Here is an 18,448-nt window from a genome sequence, read left to right as displayed (position 1 = left end):
CCTTCTTTTACCTATTTTGCAAATACAAGGACTTGGTAAGTAATAAGAATTGTGAAATGCATAAAAATTTAAAGAGTAGCCAGAGTACTCATGATTCACTTTTAGCTCAGTGGATTTTCCCTTGGTGATAGAGTATTTGGCTACTAAATCTCTCTCCAGCTGTAGAATACCACCTGCCCCCCTAATAACAGAGGTAGCCATGTTAGTCGGTATCCTAATGAAACAAAAAAAGCAGTCATGTAGCATTTTAAAGACTAAATAATCAATTCCCAGTACAGCACTATCTCCAGATCTGAAGAAGTGGGTCTGCCACACAAAAGCTCATCACCTAATAAATTATTTTGTTAGTTTTACGTTCTATGTGACTTTTTTGCTTTGCCTCCCTACTGTAATGAAATAGGCAACGTGATCCAGCCCAAACACAGAACACATTTCAAATCCAATACATGTGAGAGGGCTGGGAAAAGTGTTTGGGGAAAGTGGCCACAAATTACTGCAAACCCTGGATACCTGGGAGGATTTCCTATGCTTAGAATGGGTGACACTACAGTAAACATAACGTAACAGGCAATCAGTCTTAAGATCATAATAGCCAAGCCAACCATTTAACTCACTGGGTTGAGTTTGTACCTCCTAAACTCAGGCTTTTGAGTTCAGTCCCTCACAGGGGCCATTTAGGGATCAGGGCAAATAGATTACAAAAGGGATGGTGCTCAGGGCACTGGACTTGACCCCCGCCCCCGTCCCTTCCAGCTGTATGAAATGTGAACTGTTGTCTGACGATTAGTCCTGTTAGTCTGTAGCACCACCAAAACAAAGCCAAGCAGTCTTGTAGTGCCTTAAAGATTAATGGTTTTATTTATTAGGCAAGGAGCTTTCCTGAGTAAGACTGTGCCAGAAAGGAAAGGACATCAGAGGAGATAAAATAGTGGAAGCCAGCATGGGCAGAGAAAGCAGTTTTGTAAGACAGAAAGAAAGTCAGGCACCTTGCAGCAAGGTAGGAAACACTGGGCAGACAGGCTGAGCGCGGGGAAGGACAGAGCGAGGAAAAGCAACAGAAAGGGAAGAAATGCCTCCCTCCCCCGCCTTCAGGTGTGCGCGTTGTCTGGCCTCGCCCCGGGTGGGAAGCGGGAGGCTGAAGCTGAAAGCCAAGGTGAGGGCAGCTCAGGGTAAGGGAGGCGCCAAGCCAACGTGCGAGGCAGCAGCCACAACTGCTCCGTGAGCCACCCGGGAACAAAGACGCTCCTCCATCGCTGCCGCCGCCCCGGCGGGGTTTCCCGCGCTCAACAGGCACCCGCTGCCCCAGCTCCAAGCTCCTGCCCCGGGCAGGGCGGGGGAAGCGGCTCCCGGCGGGCAGCCCGCGCTCTGCACCTGGAGGCAGGAGGCGCCGGGCGGTGGCTGCTTCCCGCCTTAGGCAGCGGGCCCCGCCCGCGCGCCCCTTCCTTTGTGTGCGCGAGGGGGGCCGAGCCCGGCAGGCGGCGGAGGCGCGGCGAGGGCGGGAACGCGAGGGCGCGGGTGGCGGCTCCGGCACGCTCACGGGGCAGCCCCCCGCCCCCGGTGGAGCGGAGGCAACTGGAAGCGCCGCGGGGCCTTTGCCCTGCCCGGCCGCGCGCAGCAGCAGCAGCAGCTGCAGAGCAGAGCCGGGCGACGCCTGGGCGGCGCGCAGCCAAGCCGCCGGCCGCAGCTCGCTCGCTGGCTGAACAGGAAGCGCAGCCCGGGCGGCTGCTCCTGCAGCCGCCGCTCCGCACGCTGCGGTTCCCGCCCTTGGCCATGGGCTGGCGGCCGGTGGCCGGCGGCAGGCGCGGCGTGAGGAGCAGCTGAGGGGCCAGCAGGAGCGAGGATGGCCGCGTCCAGCAACTCCAGCTTGTCCGGCTCCTCCGTGTCCTCCGGTGAGTTTCTCCGCTGAGCGCGGCGTTGCAGTGGCCGGGCGGGAGCCTGCCTCTCTCGCACCCTCCCTGGCCAGGCTCCGCGCGCCCGGGCCGCGGCTCTTGTCTTCGCTCGGTTCCCTTTGCAGGGCGAATGGGGTCTGGTGCCCTCAGCTCCTTCCCGGGGCAGGGTCTGTTGCGGGCCCCCTTCCCCTTCGGAAAGGAGCCGGCTGGACGCGCGTGGGTGGGGGGTGCAGAGTCAGGACTCCCCCCCCCAGTTTCTCCCGCCGGGCTCGGCCAGGGGGAGTCAAGCCCTCCCCCCCCGCCCCCTGGTCCTGCCTCGCCGCAGCGGTCTGGGAAGCTCTGTGCGGTTGTTCCCCTACAAGGTACCGGCGCGTTGGCACACGCCGGGCACGAGGGAGTGGGGGGAGCACGGGCAACCCAGGCAGCCTGGCTTTCTCCCGGCCCTGCGGGGCGTGTGCCGGGAGTGGGGCAGCACTTCTCCGAGCTCCTGGTGGGCTTTGTCGATCGATTATGATGAGACACGGATGTGTCCTGATGCCTTTGCGTGGGGGTAGTGCTCCCGAAAGGCCCCCGGCCTTGCTGAAGTGCAGAGGAAGACTGAAGTCCTGGCCCCCAAAAGTTTGGGCAGTAGACACATTGCCAAGTGAGACTTCTAAGAGCCTGGGTGTTTCTTCCCCAGAGTTCTCAACCCTGATTGGGAAAAGGATTTTTTTTGAAGATCATGAGTCCCCTCTCTCCCTGCCTTTCAATGGCCAAATAAGAGGAAGTGGGGATGCTGGAAACTTTTCTTCTCTGTGGTGTGGGAGGTTGGCACGGGAAAGGTAGTGATCCATTGTGTAATTGATCATTTGAGCTAATGAAGTAGCCGAAGACCTGAGCCAAGAATGCTGCAAAAGCAGTGCCCTTGCATCTTTCAGTATGACAGTTTCCTAATCACAACAGCATATTGGGAAAAGAATTCCGTCATGCTTTCTTCTCGGCTCGTTGAATCTTTATAATGGGGAATCTTTTTTTAAAATCATGGTTGACAAGAAATTGGAAATAAAACCATGTCATGATAATTAAGAGGGAGAAACATTTAGAGGTAAATGTACTCACTGTACTTGTGGTTTGGCGAGTATGCTCTTTACTCTAAAATATCTTAAGAACCAGAGCCAAAATTCAAGCACACATTCTAACTGCAAGGGATGTTTTATACAGGCAAAAAATTTATTTAGCATGTAAGCTGTTCAAGGCAGGGACTATCTTCTGCTCTGTGTTTGTGCAGAGCCTAGCACAATAGGGCCCAGTTCTTGTTAGTTTTTATGCACTACCTTAATTCACATGATTAGTAATAACAGTAATTAAACTAATTAAGTTGTTTTGACTCCAGTGACAATTATAAATATTTAACAAAACATGTATTTAACTATGGTGATAAATATGACAATTACAGTCCTGTGATATACATATATGCACTAGCATTACATGTTATGCATGTCACCACTTTCATAAAATAACTTACTTTCATGTCCACACCCTAAATTTTGTGGTATTTATTTTTATGGTTATAGTTTTCACAAAATTATTTTTTTTCTGCCCTCTTTTCTAAAAAATTGTCAAGTTTCCTACATACAGCAAAGTATCCGATATTAGCAGCCCCGTCATATCTGACTATGTGGAGCCACATTTTGGCTGTCTGTGGTTTTAGTTCTCAGAACTCAGCAAGTCTTAGTGCGCTTCTAAAATATCATCTAACCAACCACATATGCCTGGTTTTAACTTTACTCTGACAGAATTATATTTGAGTTCCGCTTACCAAGATGAAGTCTTTGCAAATGGTACATTATTATTATTTTTACTTGGCGGAAGTGGGCAGGTTATATTACATTTTAGTAGTGGAAGAGGAAATGTGGTCTAATAGTGATAGCAAAGTGCTAGGGGACAAGACTCCTACTACTTGTACCACTGACTTGCTGTATGTGTCCTATGCCATCTTTATGGGTAAGGTATGTGTCTCTAAAATAATATATATGCTCATACAGGTTGAACTTCTCTTATCTGGCACTGCCTCATCCAGCAACATCTGTGGTCTGGCATGATTTTGGTTAGCCAGATATCTACTTACCGTGGTTGTGGCCAAGTTTCCAATGGTCGCATAAAGTTTGTTGACAGCTACCCAGTCATGGCTCTCCATGTTCTGTGCTGTTATTTAGCTCTAACATACCCCTATGTGTCTTTTAAGACACCAGTAAGCAGTGGAAGCATTGGTAATGCTGCTAGACAATATTGACCTCCTATGGCCCAGCAAATTCTCTAGTTTGGCACAAGTCAGGTCCTGAGGGGGCCAGACTAGAGAGGTTCAGCCTGTGTGCCTCATAGAAAAGTTAAGTTTTTAAATAAATTTAATGTTTGTGAATGCTTTGGGATTTATCCTGTCACTAGGATAAAATGTATGTGCAATTCTGTGTAACTCAATATTATCATAGAATACTAGAACTGGAAGGGACTGCGAGGTCATCAAGTCTAGTCCCCTGCCTTTATGGAGGGACCAAACACCATATGTGTCGTTCCTATTGGATATTTATCTAACCTGTTCTTGAATATCTCTAGTGATGGAGATTCTACAGCCATCCTAGGCAATCTATTCCAGTACCTAACGACCCTGGCAGTTAGATTTTTTTTCCTAATGTCCAGCCAATACCTTAGTGCAGTTTAAGCCCATTGCTTCTTGCATCTGCCAATAGGAGTAAAGAGAATAATTTTGCTCTCTCCTACTTGTAACACCCTTTTATGTACTTGTGAGCTGCTATCAGGTCCCCTCTCACCGTTCTCTTTTCCAAACTAAACAAACTAATTTTTTAATCTTCTCTAATAGGTCATATTCTTTAGACGTTTAAGTGTTTTAGTTGATCTTCTCTGGACCCTGTCCAATTTCTCCATGTCTTTCCTGAAATGTGGTGCCCAGAACTGGACACAATACTCCAATTGAAGCATAGTCAGCACAGATTAGAGCAAAAGAATTACTTCTCATGTCCTGCTCATAACACTCCAAGGTGGTATTTGTCTTCATTAGCGATTTTCACGTTGGTTGCCACTCTTGTGCAACCCCCTTAAATAGATGTGGTGCACCAATTGGATACCAGATTCTAGCCAAAGTTTGGACAGTTGTTTGTTTGGGGAGTGGACTTAAGTAGCTTTCTTTCTCCACATGGGGTTGTCAAAACTGAGTGAAGACAGGAGACATTTTTTTCCCCCCACCAACGTGACATAAAGTCATTTTCTCAAAATAGCCTATTAAAATCTCCAAGAATTCCTTCAGTTGTCACTGGGAGATTCATGCAGATTTGAAAGATTCCAGGCCAGTCCTGGAGGTTTGATAACTTTATCCCCAAAGGCCTTGACTGATGGGATGCTCTGGAAATAATTAAACAAACAAGCAGTCCTGTAACACCTTGAAGACTCACAATTTCATTTATTAGGTGGTGATCTTTTGTGAGTGAGATCAATTTCTTTCCATCAAGAATTTCACCGCTGTGTGAGCATGTAAGCAAGAGCTGGCCAAAACCTGTCTCAGCGGGAATAGAAATATTGTATGTTTACAGCGGGGCAGTAGTGGAAATTACTGCTCAAAGGACAGGTTAGAAGGTAAGTTTGCTTTTTTAACATAAATGTTGATGGGACAATTTCCTATTTTTTAGAACATTGCTTCTCATCTTCCCCGGTGAGTGTCAAAACTCTGGTTACAAACTTTATTGAGATGTCAAGTTGAGCATGGATCAGTTGCAGTTATAATGTAGTGTATGTTCAGCTCCAAGGCAAAAAGTACTTTATACCCGTTGGCTCCCAAAGCCGAAGGACACATTGCTGCAGTTGACCATTGGCAGTGTACCATTTTCTCTTTCGTAGCCTCTCTTGCTTGTCAGAGAAGATAATTGTAAAATAATTGTGCAAGTACTTTGTGTGAAGAAGCTGCAAAAGAATTTTATCATTTAGACCTTTTGGGAGCCAAGTTGTGCTTTCAGATCTCTTCTGTCAGTTTCTATCAACTTCATTGGGAGTTTTGTTGAGAACATAATTTGGTCTTCTTTCAACACTCAGTCAGCTTAAACATGGCTTACAAAAATAATACATTAATGTTCACAGCAGTACTGTTTTATAGATGTGAAAACTGAGGTAGAGTGGCATTACCATGGCTGCGGATAAAGGTAGTTTTAGAGCCACAGTTAGAACTCAAAAGTTCTTTGTTCCTGATCCTCTGCTGAGAGGTGTGGTCTAATTATTAGAGGAGCATTATTCTCTAATATTGGTCTCTTGTGGTGCTATTGCCATGTTACTAATTATAGTCTCAGTTTTGTTGGATATTTGCTGGGGCCTGATACAATGTTCCCTCTAATCTTTTTCCAACCTTGTGTGGAATAAATTTTATGTGCATTGAGACCTCTGCAGGTATGCACCCCCAGTAGAAGTGTGTGTTGTGGATGCTCTGCTAATCAGCTGGGTGAAACCTCAATCTTTCTTGAGGGCCTGCCCAAGTGTTCAGCTTACAGGAAACGCTGGCCTGATCAAACTATTACTGAGGTCAATGGGAGTCTTTTCATTGACTTCACTGAGAACCGGATCAAGCTTTTAATGCAGAAGTAGAAATGATGGCTATTCTTGCTGTATTTCCTCAAATTCTATGTCAGTAGCATCTGAGAATTATATATGCTGCTCTTTAGGTCAATTTTTTGAAAGTCCACAAATCCCATTGAAAGTTAATGGAATTTATGCACTTTTGTAAATGTCACTTGTGATTAATAATCCACATCTGGCACAGTGTTTTGTGGTGAAAGGGTTATAACTATATGAAAAGAGAAAGGTGACAGTATTAAGTAATTCCAGTCAATATTCATTTCTGGAGCCCTGGTGGATTTACACAGCCTATGGAGTGTTAACATTACAGTTACTTCCATTGTGAATGCCTTCATATCTTCACAGCATATCTCCCAGGTAAACTCCTGTTTCATACCCTTCTCACTTCTGCTCTCCTCAGCCATCATCTGCAACTTTTCTTTCTTGCATCACTCCACCTCTTGCTTAAGCTGGCTTCCACTTTTACACTTCAGTTTCCTTTCTTTGTCACAGCTCAACAGACCTTGCACCCCCACCTCCCGAACAGTTCATGCCTCCCAGTAGTGTCCTTGTTCTGTCCCTCCTGTTCCCACTACCACTCCATAATATAGGTGGCTGAACCCTTTTTTATACCTGATGAAGGGCAGTTTCTGTGGGATAGAATTTCCATGGTTTGTGAGCATCAGATGGAGAGCTCCATGATTTCTCTTCCCAATAGGCTTTCACTCTTCTGTGTTTGTTCACACATGGATCCTGTACTAGAAAACTATTTTGTACTGTCACTTATCAGCAAGAGAATATTGCCAGCAAGAGGCTCACGCCTGTTACTTTTAATCATAACATTTATTAAAACACAGTTGATATGTTTATAATGTTTCTTGTGCACATTTAGAATGCTGTGTTGAATATACTGTACTTTAAAATAAATAGGTAAATCTAGTTTTTTCTTATTTACAAATTATAAAATACTAGTCTTAAAAAAATTCTGTCCCAAAGCTCAGAATAATTGCATTAAAGTATCATTGGCCAGTGCTCCTTCATTAATTAATGATGAAATATAGGATTTATAAAAGCAATTCTTGTAATAAATCTGAAAAGGTCAAAGGTTATTCTTGTAAATGAACTAATGTTTTGTATGAAGACAGTGAAGTAGGTGGTTTTACACATGATGTGCATAATGCAAAGGGGGGGGGGGAACCCCTGCAAATAAAGAATACCAGGCACTTCCAATAACTAAATAAGGTCAAAATAAAATATTTAAGACAAATTGCTCACTGGGGAACCATGAAGGTGCTAAGACATGAAATACGCCTATACTGTAAAAATGAAAGTCAAGTTAAGCTGATTTTAATTAAGATGCTAGCAAGTGAAAATAAATGAAATTGGTATTGTACACAAATTCAGAAAGATTTTAATTGGGAAAAAGATTAGTGAGTAAATGTAGGTTTATTCTTGGTAATTTTAATAGTGTTGTAAAAATGGGACATGAAAATTGGGTATTCTGCTGATAAAGTGCTACTTTTGATTCTACAATGAGCAACAAAATTCATACCCCCCTTTCTCTATTCAGTGCTTCTGCTAACCATATGCTTTAATGCTGACTTTAAGCTTAGAAAGAGACCGAATAATTTATATCTTAGGAAAATCTATGATGAAAACTCAAAAGAAAAAAGGCCTAAGTGTGTGCCTGATCTAATGACAAATCTAAAGTTTACTTACTAACTGGTAGTGATTGCTGACTACTGAGGGTGTCAATTGGGTAACAGTTACAAGGTACTTCTGCTTTAGAATTTAGGCCTTTTTTACATAGCAAATGTTCATTTTTTCTTCTTGATCGACTTGTCTCAAAGACATGCTTAGGATCAGACAACTAAGATTTCATGCTGTCATTATGATGACAGTTGGGATCCCTGTTCAAGTGACTAGGTTTTTACCTTCTGTTTGTCTGATTCTAGGGAGGTTTAGATGTGCCAGAACATCAAGGGATTATAATAAGGGACTCTTGGGATTGCTGAGACCTTCTGTACATCCATAAGCATCACTCATACATGGTTTTGCCCACCATGTTTTTTCCAAAGAATTTTTTCTCCAGTAAACTTGCTTACATCTGTCTTCAACTGCAACGTTTGAGCTGAAGGTTTTCTAACTTAATGTGTTAAAAATTGTTTAAAAGCAAACAAAAATGTTCCGTATTCTAAAGGGCAATGCTGGCAACGTTTTCTTTCCACTCTCTGCGTTGGCAGAAAATGTTCTCATGCTGTGGTTCAGGTCTGTTGTTTCTCAGTGCTGCTTGCTTTTTTTTTTTTTTAAGAGAAGAACTTGGCGGGAATATATCTTCACAATAATTATATATTAAGAAATGCCACATTAATATTGCATGAAAATGCTTTTGTTGCAGAAAAACATAACAAATAGTACTAGAAACTAAAAAAATCTATAATTTCATATACATCACTTTCTGTACAGGTGTACTCACAGTTCAGCTGAGAATTACTTATAGCTGCTGGTGAAAACACACTATTAGCTGCTGTGAATAATAATCCATTCTTGCACTTTTTTCTGACTTTGATTATGAAGATATAAATTTGAGTTTTACTGTTAGAAATGGTTATTACTAACGATGAATCATACATAGCTCAGAAACAATAGTTTCATCACCTTGTTTTACTCAGCAAAAATCCAGTTCCCGAGGTGGGAGAATTGGCATTTTATTCCTGGTACAAGAGAATTTGTATTGCAGTATAGTGGCAAGGTTACATTGATGTGCTTTAAGGTTTGCAGATAATATAATAGTACATGAAAATATGGGCTCCTGCTAAGGTGTAAACAACTGAACACTGTTTTTAAAATTTAGGAATATTAGAAGGTGTAGGTCTCAATTTTACCTTTTTATAAAGTCGTTACAGGAAGATTATCCTCAGAACAGACCATTTTTTGTTGAGTTACTGTTATCAGATATTCTGATTTTTCCTTAGTCAAGATGGTTTACTGTTAGCTTAATAACAGATAATATAACAAATAGTAGAAAGGTGTCTGATGCAGAGGGTGTAATCACTAAATCAAGTGGCAATCTTTTACTCTGTGTGTGAAGTCAGCTTTTTTCTTGTCCCTCTGTAAGGTGTTACAAATTATTTTTATGATTTTCTGTATTGTTCCACCTCCTCAGTTCTTGTTTAAGCACTGATGTTCTGCATACATAGAAATTGTGAGAAGATAAATTTTTGTGTGTTGCTACCAAAAGAAGGAAGTAGAATGATGAAAATGATTAAAAAAAAAACCAAAACCCCACCGTTTGCTGACCCACATTTGCCACCTTATATGCCTTTCTTAAGGAAAGACATGCTGAATTGAGCTGCTGGAAGAAAACTGATTTTTGTTTTTTTTTTTTTTAAGAAAAATCCCAAAATAAACAAACAAACCCCTTTATCTTGCCAGTCATTCAGCAATGAATTAATTTGAATGTTCAAAAACTCTTAGGTCCACTCATTCAACCACCTTTATGCATGTGTTTAACTTCATTCATATTAAGTATTCCCACTGAAGTCAATGTAATGTAAATTCCTTAATACAGTAAACCCTCGAGCTACGCCAAACCAAGTTGCATGTGTCTTGGGTTAATGCAACTGGCTCTTGCCACCCCTGACAGAAATGGTCTCCTGGTGGGGAATGCTCTGTGTGTGGAAACTGCTTCTCTGAGGGGCAGCAGCCATACTCTTGGCTGCCACCCCTGACAGGAGTGGTTAGTTGTCCGGTCCCCCTAGTGGCAGGGAGCTGGGAACCAGGTAGTAGTCTGGCTCCCGGTTCCCCTCCTCTTGCAGACTGGTCAGTGTCCTGGGTCCCCTAAGTGGGTTCCCTAAGTGGTGGGGAGATGGGAACCAGACTGCACCCTGGTTCCTGCAAGCCCACTCCCCTCAACTTGTGTGAAAATATGAGTTATGTGAGGGTTGCAGGAACACAACCCCAGTGTCCCTTGAGTGTTTACTGTACTGCATCTTACTGAGCATTGTAAAAGGGAAGGAAGATTAGATGATGGATTAGAATAGGTGTGTGGAATTAAAATTCATTGGTTGCTCTTAGGCATTTCTGTGCCTTTCAGTTATGTGTTTTAAAATGAAGCATTTTGCTGAGAATAATGTATAGGACAGTTTTGTGTAAATAAAAATGGCCAGCAAGCCAACAAATAGTTAAATACCGTCTTTTTTGGGGAGGAGAAGATTTTAATGGCTATTCTGTCATATTAACTTTAAAAACTTGGATGTCAGTTGTAGTAGGGAGAAGTGTGAGTATATGTATGAGTGAGTGTTTTATGACGTGGCATTTAACCTGCCAACTGATGGCAGCAGCAAGCAATCATTGGTAAATCTGCAAACAGTGGAATTTTTTTATGTAGCTGTTCCTAATATTTTTTGTATCAGTTATGAGTAGAGCAGTGTTCTTGTGTATCAATCACTTGTTTAAACTTTCAACATACTTTTATCTGCATATTTAATGTAGGTTGCAGTCTAAGAATGCATTAGGAAATTACAATTTTTGACCTATTGAAAAATTATTTGGTTATTCATTCGGGCTCTTTTCAAGGCACATGAGGTAACAGAACACCTATCTTGCAGACATGGCTGGGTGATTCCATATGAAGGGCAGAGGCTGCTGTACAGTGTTTTCTGGCATTGTGTGGTTCTTGTGCAGTGCTGCTTCTGCAGAGACACAGCATATAAAGGGAGTCTGCTGGAAAGGTTTGACAATCAATCATTTTTATGTGGAAAGTTTCCCTTTTAAAAGACACTGAATTTGCTGATATATTTTTCTGCTGCTCTGAGCAGTACTGAATCTACCTGAAACGCCAAATAGACCACTTCAGGCATGTCATGGTGAGCGCAGCTGACATGGAAGAGGGTGGCAACACTGTGACAAGCCAGCTATTTTCAGCATTTCCAAGGTGTCCTGGTGACATGAGACAATAATTAGTTTACTTGTACATACTGAAGCGCTGCAGGATTTCCACTGTGTTTTCCTGCAAGTCTCAGGCCTGTTGTGGAGATATGAGGCTCTGCCTCCTGTCACTTCTGCATGTCCAGCAGGCCAGTCTCACGAATGTATGCCATGAATCCTTAAGAGTGTTGATTGTCAAATGAAACCTGCACAATTGTGCCTCTGTATGTAGGAAGGAGAAAATATATTCCTGTTACTATTTATAAATATATGTAATCATATGTACCATATTTTTGCATAGTTTATGATGATTGGTAGTTTAAAATGCCATAGATGTACTGTAGTTTTTTCACTTGATATTAATATAGGTTCAGATTCTGCCACCTATGTTGGCAATGGCAGATGTCTATATTTTGACTGGCAGTGCCCGACCCCCAGAACCACTCCCATACCTGTTTTATTTCAGTTAGTGGTGCTGTGTACAAGGAGGAGGCAAGTTCGGAGACCGAGCTTCTTTGGCCACTGCAAGGACACAGACACTGAACATTCCCCTCCAAAAGTAGTCACATTTAAATTCCCGTGCATGTGTAGACTCTCTGCCAGTTAGAAACAACTACCATCTCTGTGTAAGTGACTATTGTTGGGTCAGGTAGCATGCACCTGCAACAAATGGGCAAGTCCAGCACACTAGATGCAGCGGACCCTGAAATATGGAAAAGGTCCGTGGGCTTGAAATGTGGGATTCTGAAGTTCTGTCTTGCAGGTCATGCAGCATATTTTGTAGTAGAGACAATATTATAATATTTAATAATATAGAATAGCCTTGTGCTTAAATAGGGGGCTAGATGTGCTCTGCTCCTTATTTCTAACTGAACTCTTTAACTCACTTGGTGTGTCCTTGGAAAAAGTTACTAGACTTCTCTCTGCCTGCATTTCAACCCCAAATGTTAAAATAGTTATGATAGCTCCTGCCAGATAACAATATACACTTACAAATCATGAAATAACAGATGTAGAGTTATTTTCACTTACTTTTAAGTGCACTTGGGTCATTTTTCCAAGATTCTACCTGTTCCATTATGAAGGGTGTAAGAGTTCACTTTATTTTTAAAATGAAAGCAGAAATTTTCATGCAATCACAGGATTCCAAAAAGGGAAATACTAAATATTACAAGACAGGTAATAAAAACTACAATGATTGTCAATACCTTGTTTACTCCTCTTTAAAATTGTATTTACATAGTTCACAGACGTATTGTGAACCTTAATTGTTTATAAAGTTTTTTTGTGAAAAGCCCTATCTGAAAGTAAACTGTTAGAGCCTGACGTATAAAGTATTGAGTTTCTTCTGCTCCCAATGTGGCTGAGGTGGTAATTCAGGTGATGGTAAGATAGGGAATTTATTTATCTAGTTTTGTGCAATCCCAATCATGATAGTATCTCTTGCTGTGAAAGATAAAATTATTTTAGGTTTTACGGTGAACAAGGAAGGAAGAATTACACATGCCACATTCAGTATTTCTTGTGTTTATACCATGTAGATGAAGAATAAATTGGTTTCACTAAAGATTAATATTCAATAATTGTGCTCAGCCTTTAAATAATACAGAATTTGTATAAACACTTGCTCACAGAAAAAACAGACTTCTTTTGTTTTGTTTTTGTTTTCCTCCTGTTTCCAGGCAGGCAGACTGAGAAGACAGATAGCTTTTAGTGACCTGCTGCTACAGTTTTTATATTTTGAAATTAGAAACCCCTGATTACGTTAGGATTTTTTTGTTGATCAAACCAGTTACTGGGGAAATTAAAGTACATTCTGCATTATAATGGTTTTACATAAATTTGAGCCTACTGAAGATTAAATATTTTGATTCAAAGCTTTCTCTAGCTATGTGGGTATGAATTTGACATATCAGTGAATAGTGTAATTTTTCATTCAAGTTCAGTGCATTGCAGTAAATGATTGGACATGATTTAAACAAGGATGACTGCCTTGGATAAAACTTTAAAGCTTTGGATCAAGAATGCTTGAGGCTAGAAGAAAAATTAAAGACATTGAGATGGTAATAGATGGGTATGCAGTCCTTCCTCCCCCTCCTTCTTTTTGCCTGAATATTAGGAATAGTTCTGAAGACTGAAAACCTTTGAGGGATAAAACAGATGAACTGGAAAACAACCTAGATTAGTAAATGTCAGGTTGGTTGGAGTGAAAAAAAAATATGACGAAAAAGTGAGATTTTATTTAATACAATAAGAAAGTGAGGATAATGCATAATTTTTCAATTCCTTTTGCTAAGTGTTATGGTGAGTCAGACAACCATATTTAAGAGGTAAAATTATAGACTTCAGTGTCTCCAGTGTAGTAGCAGCTGAGTATATGTGTATGAGAGAAAGTGAAGTCTTCAGCGTAAATATACATATCGATTAATATGTTCCTAAATATTGTGTTAGTGCACTCACACTGTCTTGTGATCTAATCCCATTGGGCAAGTACCTGAGTGGAAGATCGCCAAGGAACACCTAACAGCTTCGGGAAATGTTTTTGATAGTTTATTCAGAGCTCTCCTTCCTGCTGTTTAAACAATTTTCAGGGGTGTCGATCAGCTGAAGAAGATGCATTCTTTTGAATGAGATTTTTAAAAGATTTAAGAATCCTGTAGCACTCTTATAGGAGAAAAAAAGAGGGTTATATTTTGATGTCCTTCAAAATCACAGTTAGAGCAATTACATATTGCTTGCTTACATACTCGTTGAGAAGGCAGAGGGAATAGGTATGCTTCACAAACTTAAGTAGTGAAGATTGTGCTAACACAGTTGATGTTGCTTTGTGTTCACTCAGAAGTGCCTGTACTATATTTAAATTTAGGTTTTATTTTTTTTCAGCTTTCCTCTACTGCCACAAGGAGGAGGAAACCTTATTTAAAATACTTAAATAAAAGCTCAAAAAATTGGGAATTTTCTTTCAAGACGTGGGGGGAAAAAATGAGAAACTTCTAGACTGGTGTGTATGTCAGTACAGGTTGACGCTCTCTTGTCTTGACTTGTGCCGGACGAGAGAATTTGGCGGATGACAGGAGGTCAATATTTTCTAGCACTTTACGAACACTTCCACTGCTTACTGGCCTCTTAGAAGACATTTAGGGGTAAATCACAGCTAAATAACAGCGCAGGACACTGAGAGTCTGGACTGGTGTTGTAACCAACCAGGCTCGGGTTCCCCAGAAACGAGGCTGCACCCAGAAGGCGAGTGCTATATTTGGTTTATTGAAAGCGTGACGCCCGTGACGGGAGCCCCGGAAACGCTGCAGTGGGGGGAAAACCCGACGCGTTGGAGCTTTGTTCGGGGGAGAGGCTCTGTAGTGGGCCTCCTAACACTAACTAATAAAGCTTAAACTCATTTATATAAGATTGCCAAAATTTCAAGGCTACGCTGGCAGCAGGCCACAAGAGATAGTAAGAGTAATGCATAGGCAATTTTAAGCAATCATACTTTGTTTTGCAGCTGTTCGCCTTGTCAGGATTATTTGTTTTGCAGCTTTTCACCTTGCACAGACTGGTCTGTTTGGAATTCTCCTGAGGGTTCACAGAGGGGTCGGACTGCACTCTTGACTGTTACAATGTCTTCTCGCACCCTACAGGTGTCTATAAAATCTTTATAGGACCACAGGAAATTTGGCCACACCCATGATAAGTGGTTATCTGGCCAGCTAAAATCATGCTGGATTAAGGAGTTTGCCAGACATAGAAGTTCCGGATTAGAGAGATTCAATTTGTATACATTTGTAAAACATTTTGAGCGTCTTTGGTATGAACGGGGCTGTATAAACATAAGATCGTTGGAAGTAGTCTGTGTGCTTGCAAACCTCTTTCTTTCCTCTGCCCCAAAATTTTTATTACTGCAACCTAAGTCAGCTTGTATTGTCAAGGGATAGGGCTCCCTTACTTAAAAGCAGAAGGAACGTTATTTTTCAAAATAACATGTAATCTGAAGCTGTAATTTCAAAGTGGTTTGTTTTTTTTAATGTGTATTTCAGGGTGATGTGTGTTTAGCACTGCAAGATGTTCACAGTTGGTTGAATGGAAACACATATATGTGGGCCTGGAGAAACGATGCTTCATTTTAGAGTAAGATTTTGTCAAGGAGAATAGATTACTTGTAGGAATAGAAAATATATATTTGATGCCTTTGGGCACTAATCGGTTTGGAAGTATGTTGCACTGGGTATTGTACAAACACAGAAAATTATTATTTTGCATTTGTACCTAGGGGCTGCATCCACACAGCATTTCCCTTTCAGAAGAGGAATGCAAATGAGGGAGATGGAAAATGCAAATGAAGCACTGATTTACAAAATTTGTGCTTCATTTGCATAATCTTGCACCATCACACTTCCGGAAGAGACTTTTCTGGAAGCAAAAATAGCTGTGTAGCTGGGGTTCCTTTGGAAAAAAGCCCTGTTTTCAAAAGAATCCTTCTTCATCATTCATTTCAGGAAGAAGGGGGTCTTTCAAAAATGGATTTTTTTGTTTACATGGCTGTTTTCGCTTCTGGAAAAGTCTCTTGTGGAAGTGTGAACATGCAACATTGTGCAAATGAAACATGAAATTTGTAAATCCGTGCCCCATTTGCATTTTCTATCTCCCTCATTATGATTCCTCCTCCAGAAAGGGAATGCTGTGTAGAGGTGGCCAAGTAACACACAAAGGACACAGCAACAAAGGGTCCTGTGGCACCTTATAGACTAACAGAAAAGTTTAGAGCATGAGCTTTCGTGAGTTAACTCACTTCTTCAGATGCTGGTCCTGGAAATCTGCAAGGCCAGGTATAAATAGGCCAGAGAAAGGCTGGGGATAACGAGGGTTATGCTCATGCTCTAAACTCATGAAAGCTCATGCTCTAAACTTTTCTGTTAGTCTATAAGGTGCCACAGGACCCTTCGTTGCTGCTACAGATCCAGACTAACACGGCTACCCCTCTGATACTTGACAAAGGACACAGTCAGACAGGATAGAGTATACACAGATACAGTATCTGTCAGCTGTTGTTTAAAAGATCTGATGGTCTAAAGAAAACAGAAACAAAGGTAGGAGATGAGAATTTAACTTATAAGCAAATGAATGATGATGAACTGGCATAGCTTTCTTAATTACCTGGCTAATAGGAGGAAGAAGTATGTGTGTATGTAAATTGGAATGAAGGTAAAGGGGTGAAGAAGACTGGCCAAGCTGAAGCTAAGCACTCATGTAATCACAGTCGGCCAATAGAGTTCTGTAGGCATTATGCCCTAAATGAGCCTTATAGAGGAATCTGGAGGAAGATGATTTCATTATGCTTGTAGCTACTGAACAGGCAGATAGTTCTTAAGAATAAAAAGACTACTGTAGATGACTTTGACTCACAAAGGCTTTTTCCTTTTAGTTACTGTCTTATTTGTGCTTATTCCTAACAGTGGCTGCCTTTGGAGTTCTACAGCTCTTTATGAATGTTTCATTACTTTGTATTAATGTTGTTTAATCCTATTTATGTATGCCACAGATAATTGTTTATTGGAGAGTATGACTTACCTTTTTTAACATTTAATAATCAGCAAGAAAGATAGCCTAAATGTCAAAAATGAGAGAGAATCGGATCATTTTGTTAGTATCAGAGGGGTAGCCGTGTTAGTCTGTATCCGCAAAAACAACACTGTGGTACTTTATAGAATAACGGATGTATTGGAGCATAAGCTTTTGTGGGCAAAGACCCACTTCTGTCGACAAAGTAGCTGAACTGCCCGGCTGCTATCTTGACAAAAGAGGCATGTGGAAGCATAGCAAATAGGGCTGCCCATTGTTCTTGATGCCCTATCTGTTGAGAGAAGGCCCTCTCCAAGCACCCACACAGCTTTTTTGTCAACAGAATATGTCAACAGTAGCGTTATGACAGGTGAAAGTGCTGAGTTTTGTGAGCTGTTGACAAAACGCATTTTGTGTGGGCATTCCACCAGTTTTGTTGACAAACTTTCTAGTGTAACTGTAGCCAAAGATTTTGGGATTGGCTGTTGCCTTTCTTTCCTCTTTTATTATAATATTCCTGTCTTTTGTCTAGGAAATCAAGAAGAATTAGAGGCCCTGGCACAGTCAAAGTAGCATGAGGTGGTTGAAATAACAGAGACTTGGTGGAACGACTCGCGTAACTGGAGCACGGTCATGGAAGGGTAAACTGTTGAGGAAGGACAGGCAGGGGAAAAGGAGGAGGAGCTGCACTGTATGTGAGAGAGCCGTATGATTGCTCAGAGCTCCAGTATATAGATGGAGAAAAGCCAGTTGAGAGTCCTTGGGTTAAGGTTAGAGACACAAGCAACAACGGTGATGTTGGGGTTGGTGTCTGCTATAGACTGCCAGATCAAGTAGATGAGAGTTTCTTCAGACAACTAACAGAAGCTTGCAAATCACAGGCCCTGGTTCTCATGAGATACTTTAATCACCCAGATATTTGTTCGGAGACCAATACAATACAGCAGTGCACAGACAATCCAGGAACTTTTTGGATGCTGTTGGGGATAACTTCCTGGTACAGTGCTAAAAGAACTGACCAGGGACCATGCACAGCTTGACCTGCTGCTCACAAACAGGGAAGAACTAGTAGGAGAAATAGAAGTGGGTGGGAACCAGGGCATCAGCGGCCATGAGATGGTAGATTTCAGGATCCTGACAAAAGGAAGAAAGGTGAACGGTAAAATACAGACCCTTGATTTCAGAAGAGCAGACCTTTACTCCCTAAGAGAACTGATGGGCAGGGTCCCTTGAGAAATGGATACGAGGGGGAAGGGAGTTCAGGAGAACTGACAGTATTTTAAGAAGTCTTATTGAAGACACAGGAACAAATAATCCCTATGTGGAGAAAGAAAAGCAAACATAGTAGGCAACCAGTTTGGCTTAACAGGGAAATCCTTGGTGAGCTTAAACTCAAAAAGGATGTGTATAAGAAATGGAAACTTGAACAGATGACTAAGGTGGAGTATAAATATATAGTTGGAGAATGCCGGGGAGTAATC

The 18,448-nt window shown here is 41.7% G+C and overlaps 1 protein-coding gene across 1 annotated transcript in view; it reads left to right on the top strand.

Moving 5' to 3' along the window:
- The first annotated feature begins 1,027 nt into the window (after positions 1 to 1,027).
- The window catches only part of CHN2 (chimerin 2), a 249,493-nt gene continuing 232,072 nt past the window's right edge, over positions 1,028 to 18,448 (top strand). Inside the window, exon 1 of the mRNA XM_074984560.1 lies at positions 1,028 to 1,889. Within this exon, the coding sequence (XP_074840661.1) occupies positions 1,841 to 1,889 (49 nt within the window). The 5' untranslated portion in view covers positions 1,028 to 1,840. The remainder of the gene's footprint in view (positions 1,890 to 18,448) is intronic.

The sequence above is a fragment of the Carettochelys insculpta genome, chromosome 2 (genome assembly GCF_033958435.1).
Source record: "Carettochelys insculpta isolate YL-2023 chromosome 2, ASM3395843v1, whole genome shotgun sequence".
Taxonomy (NCBI): Eukaryota; Metazoa; Chordata; order Testudines; family Carettochelyidae; genus Carettochelys; species Carettochelys insculpta.
Note: the sequence above shows the minus strand (reverse complement) of the source record. Positions and strands in the feature narration are given on the sequence as shown.